Here is an 11,226-nt window from a genome sequence, read left to right on the forward strand (position 1 = left end):
CTCGGCCCGTGTGTCTATCTCTCTACCCATCCCTCGCGCGGCCATTGTCCATTTCCTCCCTCTTCTTCCTTGCGGCGGCGGCGGGCGGCGGAGATGGCGCACCGCGCACCGGTTGCCGCGGAGTCGGGCGGCGGAGGGAGAGGTCCGATGTACCCAGCGTCTGCTGATCCTGCTTCGGCGGCAACCCCTGCTACGTTCCAACGGTACGGCCGCGTCGTTCTATCTTCTTACTCGCATAAACCCTAGCGCCCCGTACAGATCACTTAGTTTAGTAGTAATTCCTTTTGCATCATTTACGCAAATCCATTTGATGAGATCCTCTTGGTTTGTGGTTGCACGGGTCAGGAGTCGGTTCTCAGCGGAGTAATTTTACTCCATGAAGCTTTTTCCGTGTTGCATTTGGGGATTTTTTTTCTCCCCCGACTCCGGTTGGTTGCAATCCTTTTCATTTTTACAAAGTGCAAAACACTGAAATAGGTTTTTGATTGCTTGATTATTTGTTCTTTTATGAGAAGGGGAAAAAGAAGGGTGAGTGCACTGTGCCGAATCTGCTTCCCTTTAGGCCTTTAGGTTGGATGCTCCAGTGATGACTGAATTCACATCATATATCGTTCCAATTCCTGAATGCAGCTCCTATGGGATGTTGCACGTTTGTGGAGATGAAGAGACATCTGAGGAGTTCAGTTCCGTTGTTTTTTATTGCTCAATGTTTGAACCTTTCGTTTTCAGTTTTCTTCGTTTGTATTTTGTTTTATCCTAAAAGAACTATTCCATAAACCGTCGGCTGAACGACTGCGGTTGCACGATTCATATCACATAACCACGAGTATGTTGGTCCTAAGGTTTCACAAAACCACAATGTTAACCAATCTATCTTAGTACTATTACAAAAATAAAAAAATAATTAACTTAGATTACTACAGCATTTATACAATGAAATTAAAGAAACTAATATATTTCAGATATAAGTTTATAACTCATGTGCATGATACATCAAACAAAAAATAGTTAATGGTGTGGTTTTATGAAATTATAAAGCCATAATACCTGTGGTTACGTGTAACGCACCAAAACCCCTATGGTTTTGTGCAACTTGGACCATAATACCTAGGGTTTTGTGAAATTTATTCCTTTTTTCCTACTCCGGTGGTTTGCATTCCTTTGCTTCCTTTCGGTATGCTCCAATGATGACTGAATTGACATCATATATCGTTCCAATTCCTGAATGCAGCATCCTATAAGATGCTGCACATTTGTGGAGATGAAGAGACATATGAGGAGTTTAGTTCATTATTTTTGTTGCTCAATGTTTGAACCTTTTGTTTTCAGTTTTCTTCTTTGTTTTATCCTAAAAGAGCTATTCAATGCTGCTCACATTTGTGTGCAAACATGTGTGGAGTTTCAAATCCGACAGTTTAACAAGAAGCCTTTTTCTTGTTTGCAGAGTTAATGATCCAATTGCTCTTGAGCTCCTGAGCAAGTCAGGCGAGAGATTTCACTATATTATGAATAAGAAGAACCTTGTATGCTGGTGGCCAAGACGCCCAAATAACCGAGCAATATTTGAGGGATGAGGTCTATGTGCACGGTGAGATTGACTGCATTTTCATTGTCCTAGGCACATACATAAACCTACAGTACAAGTACAGTACAAGAGAGATGGTGCCAAAACAGCTGCAGAATGGCTTACTCCAAGTTAGTCATAAAAGGTTTTCATCTGGCAAGCCTCAAGCACTATGGCCAGTGGGATCGCCCTTGAGTGCTGTCGTCGTTAAGCAGTAGAGCGCAATTTCAGCCTAGTGGCGTAGAATATCAACAGCAAACAACATTGGCATATAGTCTTAACATTCAGTGAAGATAGGACACTGTGCTCACCTATGGATCCCCAGATAGCATGTGCCTTGGTCCAATCGCATGACGAACTCGGTCAACAAGCTGCCCAGCATGTCATCACTTTTGTTGTCTGCCATTCTGTCCTCTTTATGGTGGTCAGGCTGCTGTACTCCGCAACTGCATTGACTGGCAGGTACACATAACAGCAACTCAGCAAGCAATAGCTTAGCAAAGTCAAGGACAAGGTATTCCTGGAGAGCAACCAGATTCAGGCTGTGTTTAGTTCAGCGCGAAGTTTGGATTTTGGTTGAAATTGGAGATGATGTGACTGAAAAATTGTGTGTGTATGACAGGTTGATGTGATGGAAAAGGATTAAAGTTTGAATCCAAACTTTGGATCTAAACACAACCTTAGAATTCTTAATCTGTAGGCCTTCCCCATGCTGGAGAATTGCATTCCAATTTCCAATGCCTTGAACTGTACATTAATGTATGTATATCATAGAAGCATGCTCACGGTTAACCTGGTATTCACTCTTCAGAATTAAGTTTAACAATTAGATTGTGTAATCATAATTGCCATGTATCAACAATTCAATATTAGTTGGAAGTTGGTTTTACTGTGATTTGGAAATCCCATGAATTGAATAGGCCTGAAGTTATTGGCCGTGTTTAGTTTCCCCCCTATTCCTAACTTTCCATCACATCATATCTCATCAAAAACTTTTCTACACACATAAACTTTTAATTTTTTTTACAAACTCCCAACTTTCTTCAAACTTCTAACTTTTTTCAAGAATTAAATACACCCATCATAAGGTAGGAAGCGAGAACAAAATAAATACTGTAGTAAGTATACGTGTTATGCTCACTTTTGTAGCAGTACCTTTTTTTCCCTTTTGGCACTTGAAAGCAACCTTTTCAATACTAAAAAGATATGCATTACAAATCTTCTTCGATTCGAATTCAGTACAAATTTTATTCAACTCGAAATCCAGCGGGAGCAGGAGCAATGATCATCCTTAAAGTTGGGAGAATTGCCGCACACCAACTGACGTGTGGGGCCTCCAAACCGCAAGTACACCTATGCTGGCAATGCTGCCCTTGCCCCTCTCCCGCCAACGAATCCCTCCACTCCCCAAAAGCAAAAACGCGCGCGAAAAATTTCAACTCCCGCGCTTCTCCCACCGCATCCTCTCTCCCCTTGAGTATTTACTTTTCAAAATACATAAAGAAAGGAAGGGAAGCCGAGTGATCACATCGCCGCAACCACCAACCTCTCGAGGCCGTTCGAATCCCTCTCTCTCTTCTCCAATTCCCCAATCACCGATCACCGCGCCGCCGATCGGGTTCGTGTGTGTGCCCTCGACGTGTTCGACGGAAAGCCCGCGAGAAGCGGAGGCCGGCTGCGGCGACGGCGAGGATGTACGTGGTGAAGCGCGATGGGCGGCAGGAGGCGGTCCACTTCGACAAGATCACCGCGCGGCTCAAGAGGCTCAGCTACGGCCTCAGCCAGGAGCACTGCGATCCGGTCCTCGTCGCGCAGAAGGTCTGCGCCGGCGTCTACAAGGGCGTCACCACCAGCCAGCTCGGCGAGCTCGCGGCGGAGACCGCCGCCGCCATGACCGCCTCCCACCCCGACTACGCCTCGGTAAGGCCCTCCGCGACTGATCCGTACGCTACACGCGGTCGTCTGGGGCGATCCGATGGTTATTGACTGGATGTGGCGCTGATTCATTTACACTGTGAAGCTCGCCGCGAGGATCGCGATCTCGAACCTGCACAAGACCACCATGAAGTCTTTCTCAGAGACGTACGTTCTGATCCCTTTTTTCTTATTTGCTGGTATAGAAATGTTGATGATCTGTGTTGTGAAGTGGTTACGTTGATCTCTGCATGCAGGATAAAGGTCATGTACATGCATTACGATGAGCGATCTGGGCTGTTGGCTCCTCTGATTGCCGATGACGTCTATGAGATCATCATGAAGGTGAGATACATTCTTATCAAAATCAGTTTGGAAGTTCCTTAACATTTTTACAGCATGTGTGCTTCTGCAATATGGCATGCATGAAGATTGCAATTAACATTTGTGACGATGACCGCCTCGCAAATTGTTAACTGTTTATTTGTTTTCTTATGATATTATTCCCCCAAAAAGATTGTTTCCGAATCATGTATTGCTGCAATATGTCACTTTCTATAGAATCGCACCAATAGGTTGTTCTTCAACATTTATTTACTAACATTTTATTCACGTGTATTGCCGTGACTCTTTGTTTACTTCTGTTCTTTTGGATCCATTATGATGCTTATGTTGCCCGTCATTTGGTTTGAAATTCATATTTGATGATCTGATATTTGTTTAGCTTTATTGGCTTTGTTGGAGTTCTTGAAATTTTCTTATATCAATGCTGCTTTTTTGCGTTGTTCAATTTCTTGTGTGGATATATTTCTTCAGGTGCTTCAATTTTTTATTATATGTATATTGTGCCAATGTGACTTGATAATTTCTATATGATGCACCATTTCAGAATACCACCCGCTTGGACAGTGAGATAATTTATGACAGAGATTTTGACTATGACTACTTTGGTTTTAAGACCCTTGAGAGATCTTATCTGTTAAAAGTTGTTGGGAAGGTTGTGGAAAGACCACAGCATATGCTAATGAGAGTTTCTATTGGGATACACAAGGATGATATTGAATCTGCTATCAAAACGTACCACATGATGTCTCAGCGCTGGTTTACTCATGCTTCGCCAACCCTTTTCAATGCTGGCACTCCAAGGCCTCAAGTAATATGCTTCCTACCATTGAAGTCCAATTTGGATTATTAAAAATGGTCTCTTATGCTCCTCTCTGTTTTATGCAGTTAAGTAGCTGCTTCCTCATCTGCATGAACGATGATAGCATTGAGGGAATTTATGATACTCTCTCAGAATGTGCTACCATAAGCAAATGTGCTGGTGGAATTGGTCTCTCAATTCACAATATTAGAGCTACTGGGAGTTACATTCGAGGAACAAATGGAACATCTAATGGGATTGTTCCCATGCTGCGTGTTTTCAATGATACTGCACGTTATGTTGATCAAGGCGGAGGCAAGAGAAAAGGTAAATACCATCAGTTAGTTAGACATGGACCTAATTTACATGTTCAGTGTTCAGGATTTCTTATGGATTCCTAACATTAATTTAGGTGCATTTGCTATATACTTGGAGCCTTGGCATGCTGATATTTTTGAGTTCCTTGATTTAAGAAAGAACCATGGAAAGGTAAAGGCTGTTGAAAGGATGCATTTTCTGATAGACATTAGAAATTGATAACACAGAAACACATTTACTCACCATGTGCAATTCGCAGGAGGAGAATCGTGCAAGAGATCTTTTCTATGCGCTCTGGATTCCAGATCTGTTCATGGAAAGGGTGCAAAATAATGAAAACTGGTCATTGTTTTGTCCCAATGAAGCTCCAGGTTTGGCTGACTGTTGGGGAGATGAGTTTCAGAATCTGTACAAGAAATATGAAAGAGAGGTAAGATGTGTGCTGGGTGTGCAGTTTATTGAAGTAATATCTAAAGAATATTTGTTAACCTAGCATGCAATTTCAGGGCAAGGCAAAGAAAGTTGTTTCAGCACAGGCGCTCTGGTTTGACATTTTGAAGGCACAGATAGAAACTGGAACACCATATATGCTTTATAAGGTGTGCAATTCATAAAGGGAACAGTAGTTTGCCTACAATTCTGTTGCCACATATGCTTATTTCTGAAATCTGGTCTGCAGGATTCTTGTAATAGAAAAAGTAACCAACAAAACCTGGGGACAATTAAGTCTTCAAACTTGTGCACGGAGATTATTGAGTTCACAAGTCCCACTGAAACTGCTGTGTGCAATCTAGCATCGATTGGTTTACCGCGTTTTGTAAGGGAAAAGGTATGCACTATGCAGTACTGGCTGTATAATTTTTGATTTGTTGTAGGTTGAAATTTCTGTATCTCACGACACAAATTTGTTCAGGGTGTTCCTATGGAGTCTCATCCGGCTAAGCTTGTTGGTAGTAATGGATCCAAAAACCGATATTTTGACTTTGATAAATTAGCTGAGGTTTGTGTTTAATATTTACTTACTTTATGCCTCTTCCCCACTAGCCTGAATGCTACTAATATTTGTTGGTTATTGCAGATTACTTCAATTGTCACAAGGAATCTCAATAAAATAATTGATACTAATTATTACCCTGTTGAGACTGCAAAGAGATCAAATATGAGGCACAGGCCAATCGGAATCGGTGTTCAGGGCTTGGCAGACACCTTCATTTTACTTGGCATGCCATTTGATTCAACAGAGGTAAATTTTTCCAACCTAAAAATGTGGTTATTCCAATCTATATATACTTCGCTGAAATGCGATGCAATGATCTTTTCAGGCTCAGCAATTGAACAAGGATATTTTTGAGACTATTTATTATCATGCCTTGAAAGCTTCTGCTGAAATTGCTGCAAAAGAAGGTCCTTATGAAACTTATAGCGGGAGCCCTGTCAGCAAGGTTAGTGCCTGATGTCCAATAACTTTCCCAGCATTTATGTTGCAGGTGCCAATCCGGCCAAGAAAAATGCTGCCTGTATGATTTGCTATTCTTTCTCAAGTAGTTTAAGTAAGATATTGAAACTCTTAGGGCTTTTGAATTGAAATGTCATTTTGTTATTTGATATCTGGGTTGCAATAGCCAATACTATGTTCTAAGGCTGTACTCAATGCATCTCCTACCAGGGCATTCTTCAACCTGATATGTGGAATGTAGTTCCATCTGATAGATGGAATTGGTCAGATTTAAGGGAGATGATTTCCAAAGTTGGAGTTAGGAACTCTCTTCTTATTGCTCCAATGCCTACCGCTTCTACTAGTCAAATTCTTGGCAACAACGAATGCTTTGAACCATACACCTCAAACATATACAGTCGGAGAGTTTTAAGGTCTGCAAATCTGCTCCTTGTTAAACGTTCAACCGTTGTTTTGGTTACATGAATTTTTGCCAGTCTGTTTTGGTTTACATGACTAGTTTCCTTTTGGCAGTGGCGAGTTTGTTGTAGTAAACAAGCATCTTCTCCATGATTTGACTGAGATGGGTATTTGGTCCCCTGTTCTGAAAAACAAGATTGTCTATGAAGATGGTTCTGTTCAAAAGATCTCTGAGATCCCAGATGATCTGAAAGCAATTTACAGGTTTGTGAATTATCATGTCAGCTATAGTCTCATAAGATGCCAACTATCACTTGTGTCTAAATGTATCCTGTCATTGAATCAGAACCGTGTGGGAAATCAAGCAGAAAACTATTGTTGACATGGCCATCGATCGTGGTTGTTATATCGATCAGAGCCAAAGTCTTAATATCCACATGGACCAACCGAACTTTGGGAAGCTAACTTCCCTGCACTTCCACGCTTGGTCCAAGGTAAAATTTTTAGTTTCAGTTCATGTTCAATTTATAATTCTGCATCAAGTTCTTCTACAGTTCACGTTTTTGCAGCTATCTTGAATAGTATATGCATGAACTAAATTGTTTGATGCCAGGGCCTGAAAACTGGAATGTATTATCTAAGAACACGCGCTGCTGCCGATGCAATCAAATTCACAGTGGACACTACTCTCCTCAAGGTGATTCGACAACTATATACAGATTTTGCATCATATTTTACACATGATTCTTACCCTGAGAAACGCTGCATGTGCAGGATAAGCAGCATAATGCAGAGGAAGAGGATGTCCAGTCTAAAATGGCAGAGGTGGTGTGTTCCTTGAACAACCGGGACGAATGCTTGGCATGTGGTAGTTAGGTTCGTCCAAATCACATCTACCTTATCCTGACCTATATATATGACCTTATACTGCCCCTAGGCTAAACCGGCTTATCTTTCGATCTCAATAGTGGTAACCCGTGTTTGGTGCACTCTGAAATTCTGGATTGAGGCTATCAGACAAGACTTATTTTTAGAACTTCACCGTTGGCTTGTATATTTATGCTTAGGCTACTGTGACTGTATCTATCTAAATCTAAACACCTAGTGCTTTCATTCTATTACCTCTGTACTAAAATATGAGAAATTTTAGCCATATAATTATATGAGCAAAATCCATTATACTTTTATTCTATTACCTTTGTTTTAAAATATAAGAAATTTTGCCTATATAATTATATATGGACAAAATCTTTTATGTTTTAGGATGGAGGTAGTATCGTCTATGCCATGTTCTCATTCTCATACATTACTAGTAAATATTTATATAACTGCTATGTATTAACTGTGGCATTTTATAATTTGTCATCCTTAGACATGAATGACATACATACAATTTACCATCGTGGCCCACCTTCGATGACTAAGATGATTTCATTGAGAGGGAATTGCACCTCTAACATAATGGCTAATAGTCAATTAGTAGCAAAAGATGGAAACTAGAGATGTTAAATTAGCTATGTCAGATTCATGTGCATAGCTTGATTTATTTTAGAATACGACTACTACGTACTGGATTATTCCGAGACTCCTAGTATTTCTATACGGGCAGAGGTGTTGATGCCATGTCTGAGCCTGTCGACGAGAGAATCAACGTACTGCTTGGCTCCTGGAAACCTGAGCCTCGACCTGGCCAGATCCGGCGACCGGAGCACGGCGGCGTCCTAGCCGTCGCACTCCAGCGACTCGACGCCCATGGCGAGGAGCTCCAGGTTGACGGCCACCTCCATCGCCATCCTCGCGAACGGCAGGTCGACGGCGACGCCGAAGGCGTGGCGGATGCGGAGCTCGGCGAGGTGGTGGTGCTTGAACCCCGGCGATGGCTGCCGCGCCGGCGGCGAGGGCCATCTCTTGCGCCACTCGGCAGAGCACACGTGGTTGTCCGTCTGAAGCAAGAAGAGGAAGAGGATTATATTAGTGCTACTATTAATAATAGTATATATACTACTTCCTCTGTTTTAGACTATAAGATATTTTGACTTTAGTGAAAGTCAAACTGTTTTAAGTTTGATTAATTTTGTAGAAAAAAGTAGTAACATTTTTAAGTCAAGACAAATTTATTATAAAAATATATTCAATTACTAATTTGATGAAACTAATTTAGTATTATAAATATTATTATTTTTATCTATAAACTTAGTTAAAAATTTAAAACAGTTTGATTTTAATCAAAGTCAAAACGTCTTATAACCTAAAATGGAGAGACTAATATTTATCTATAAACTTAGTTAAAAACTTAAAACAGTTTAATTTTGATCAAAGTCAAAACGTTTTATAACCTACTCTTGAGAGTAATTAAAATTTAGAAACTCACAGCAATAGTGAAAGTTTCTAGGAGTGGTGCCGCTTCAAGCAGGAACGTAAGGGTTGTTTGGTTCATAATCACATGTTGCCACACTTTGCCACACCCCAATTTAGGCAGCTTTGATTACATTAGCTATGTGTTTGGTTCATTGTCACAATTGTGGCCAGATTCTTTTTCTAGCTTTTTGGTCCCACATGTCATTGTCTCAAGAAAAGTGTGACAAGTTTGTGGATTCTTAGCCATAGCGTGGTGCCAAATTTGTTCGTCTAACCTTAGACAAACTTGATAAAAAAAAGCTATGATAACTCTAGACAATGTTAGTATATAAATCAAACAACCCCGTAGTACATGAGAGAAAGTTGCGTGTGTGTGTGAGATGTCATCCAGCTCAAGCTTCTTTAGGCCGCCGAGTTGGATTGTCAGCTCAGCTGCTCAAGGGGCTCCTGGTTGTACCCAGATCTGCATGCAGCACATACACGTCAGGTTGTCAAAGCCTAACCCAGGGTTATGGGTTCGACGAAAACCGTAGAATTTTGAGGTTTCGACGCGGGACGAAGTAGATTTTGAATGGTTTTTAAGAATTTAAATTTAAAGCGGTAAAATTCAACCAAAATTTGATCAAAGTTTGTCATACATACATATATATATATATATATATATATATATATATATATATATATATATATATATAATCACATTTTATAAGTTGTTTGACTTTTTTTTCTTAAATTAACATTTAAATTATTAAATTAAGTTTGATAATATGTTTGTTTTATGATGAAAATACTACTATGTTTTTCTATAAATTTGATTAAACTTAAAAGGATTTTACTAAGAAAAAACTTATAATATGAAAGATAGAGGGGATTACGATAGAGGGGATTACCTTTGTGCCGAAGGACTTGATGCAAAGCCGCTCTAATTGACCAGGGTTTTCTGGGATTAGCTTACTAAGCTTCCATTTAAAATCGTAAACAACCCCATCATTATGCTCCTCGTCGTAGAAGTTTTCTAGGGTTATACCTTTGAGCGACGGTGTTCCGCCGTACGAGACCGCCGGCTCGCCGTCGAGCCACCCGTAGTAGCTTGGGCGCATTGACAAGCTCGACGCCGGCGGCGTGGCACTGGTCGAACACCAGCGTCGCCAGCCGCGACTCCGGCGGCGCGTCGATCGTCATCACGGAGAACGGCACGAAGCCGCAGTAGAACATGTCGAGGTACTCGAGGGCGGGGCAGCCATGGAGGAGGTGGGTGATCGTGGCCGCCGTGTCGCCGCCGTCGAACCAGAGGTTGTGCACGGTGAGCCTCGCCAGCGACCGGAACGCGCCAGGGCAGGCTCGCCGGAGCCGCGTGAAGCGGCGGCCATTCCCGAGCATGAGCCGCTTCTGCTCCTCGTCGTCGTCGTCGACGAACGCGCAGGCGCTCTCGGCGAGGATCTCGAGCTCGACGGCGCCGGCCTTGACCCTGCCGGTGTCGAACGCGTCGCCGACGAGCGCGCCGACGCGGTGGACGCGGTCGTCGTCCGTCGTGAGGACGAGCTTGAGGTGGAGCTTGTCGATGGCGCGCTTGCTCGGCGGCGCGGCGAGGAAGCTCGCCAGCGCGGCGGCGAGGTTGTCGGTGGCGCGCCGGTGGTGCACCTGGAGCACGGGGCGGCACGCGTTCTCCTTGTCCGGGATGAAGTCGTCGACGTCGAGGGAGACGGTGGTGATGTCGTGCCATGGCAGGTGACGCCACCACCGCGAGAGGATGCAGGTCCTCGCGGCGGCGTGGGCGTCGCCGTCCATCACCACCTTCTCCAGTATGTCGAGCAGGACATCGTCGGGTAGCCCGCTGAGATGGTCGTCTCCGCCGCCATCGCCGTCGCCGGCGGCGGCGGCGCACGCTCGTTGCTCGCCGTCGTCGACAACCATTGCCACTGATGCACGTAACGTATCGTGGGTGTGTTTCCTTCTACCACGACGACAATATAATCGTAAGGCTGTTTCGGACACGAACACAAGCCGTAGAATTTCGTCACGTACTGCAGCATGAGTAAGATTCAAAACGGCGTCCAAGAAATTTTCCTATTC

General features: G+C 42.8%; 2 protein-coding genes and 1 long non-coding RNA gene across 3 annotated transcripts; 2 read left to right on the forward strand and 1 right to left on the reverse strand.

Annotated features, from left to right (window-relative positions):
• The first annotated feature begins 46 nt into the window (after window positions 1–46).
• Window positions 47–2,459, forward strand: LOC136355313 (uncharacterized). Its single transcript, XR_010739474.1, has 2 exons — window positions 47–203; window positions 1,445–2,459. It is a non-coding gene; the product is annotated as an uncharacterized lncRNA (long non-coding RNA).
• Window positions 2,460–3,071: 612 nt separating this feature from the next.
• On the forward strand, window positions 3,072–7,987 carry LOC4331059 (ribonucleoside-diphosphate reductase large subunit). The gene is made up of 18 exons (XM_066308066.1): window positions 3,072–3,484; window positions 3,585–3,646; window positions 3,736–3,823; window positions 4,368–4,631; window positions 4,709–4,949; window positions 5,035–5,111; window positions 5,200–5,370; window positions 5,447–5,539; window positions 5,620–5,769; window positions 5,854–5,940; window positions 6,019–6,183; window positions 6,263–6,382; window positions 6,607–6,809; window positions 6,910–7,059; window positions 7,142–7,289; window positions 7,409–7,492; window positions 7,570–7,671; window positions 7,764–7,987. Exons 1-17 carry the CDS (start codon window positions 3,257–3,259, stop codon window positions 7,669–7,671), a joined length of 2,433 nt encoding a protein of 810 aa, XP_066164163.1. The 5' UTR covers window positions 3,072–3,256; the 3' UTR covers window positions 7,764–7,987.
• Window positions 7,988–9,233: 1,246 nt separating this feature from the next.
• Window positions 9,234–11,210, reverse strand: LOC107278745 (uncharacterized). Its single transcript, XM_026022973.2, has 2 exons — window positions 10,044–11,210; window positions 9,234–9,616 (listed from the first exon to the last, which is right to left on the reverse strand). The coding sequence occupies exon 1, from the start codon at window positions 11,065–11,067 to the stop codon at window positions 10,144–10,146; it is 924 nt and encodes a 307-aa protein (XP_025878758.1). The 5' UTR covers window positions 11,068–11,210; the 3' UTR covers window positions 9,234–9,616; window positions 10,044–10,143.
• Between the last annotated feature and the right edge of the window lie 16 nt (window positions 11,211–11,226).

Source organism: Oryza sativa, chromosome 2, assembly GCF_034140825.1.
Source record: "Oryza sativa Japonica Group chromosome 2, ASM3414082v1".
Lineage (NCBI taxonomy): Eukaryota > Viridiplantae > Streptophyta > Magnoliopsida > Poales > Poaceae > Oryza > Oryza sativa.

Bases quoted from the DNA above. Each gene is read 5' to 3' on its own strand.
- LOC107278745 (XM_026022973.2), bottom strand. From the start codon at position 11,067: ATGGTTGTCGACGACGGCGAGCAACGAGCGTGCGCCGCCGCCGCCGGC.
- LOC4331059 (XM_066308066.1), top strand. From the start codon at position 3,257: ATGTACGTGGTGAAGCGCGATGGGCGGCAGGAGGCGGTCCACTTCGAC. The intron at 5,941-6,018 runs GTTTGTGTTTAA...TGGTTATTGCAG, and splicing joins ACTTTGATAAATTAGCTGAG to ATTACTTCAATTGTCACAAG. The intron at 7,290-7,408 runs GTAAAATTTTTA...GTTTGATGCCAG, and splicing joins ACTTCCACGCTTGGTCCAAG to GGCCTGAAAACTGGAATGTA.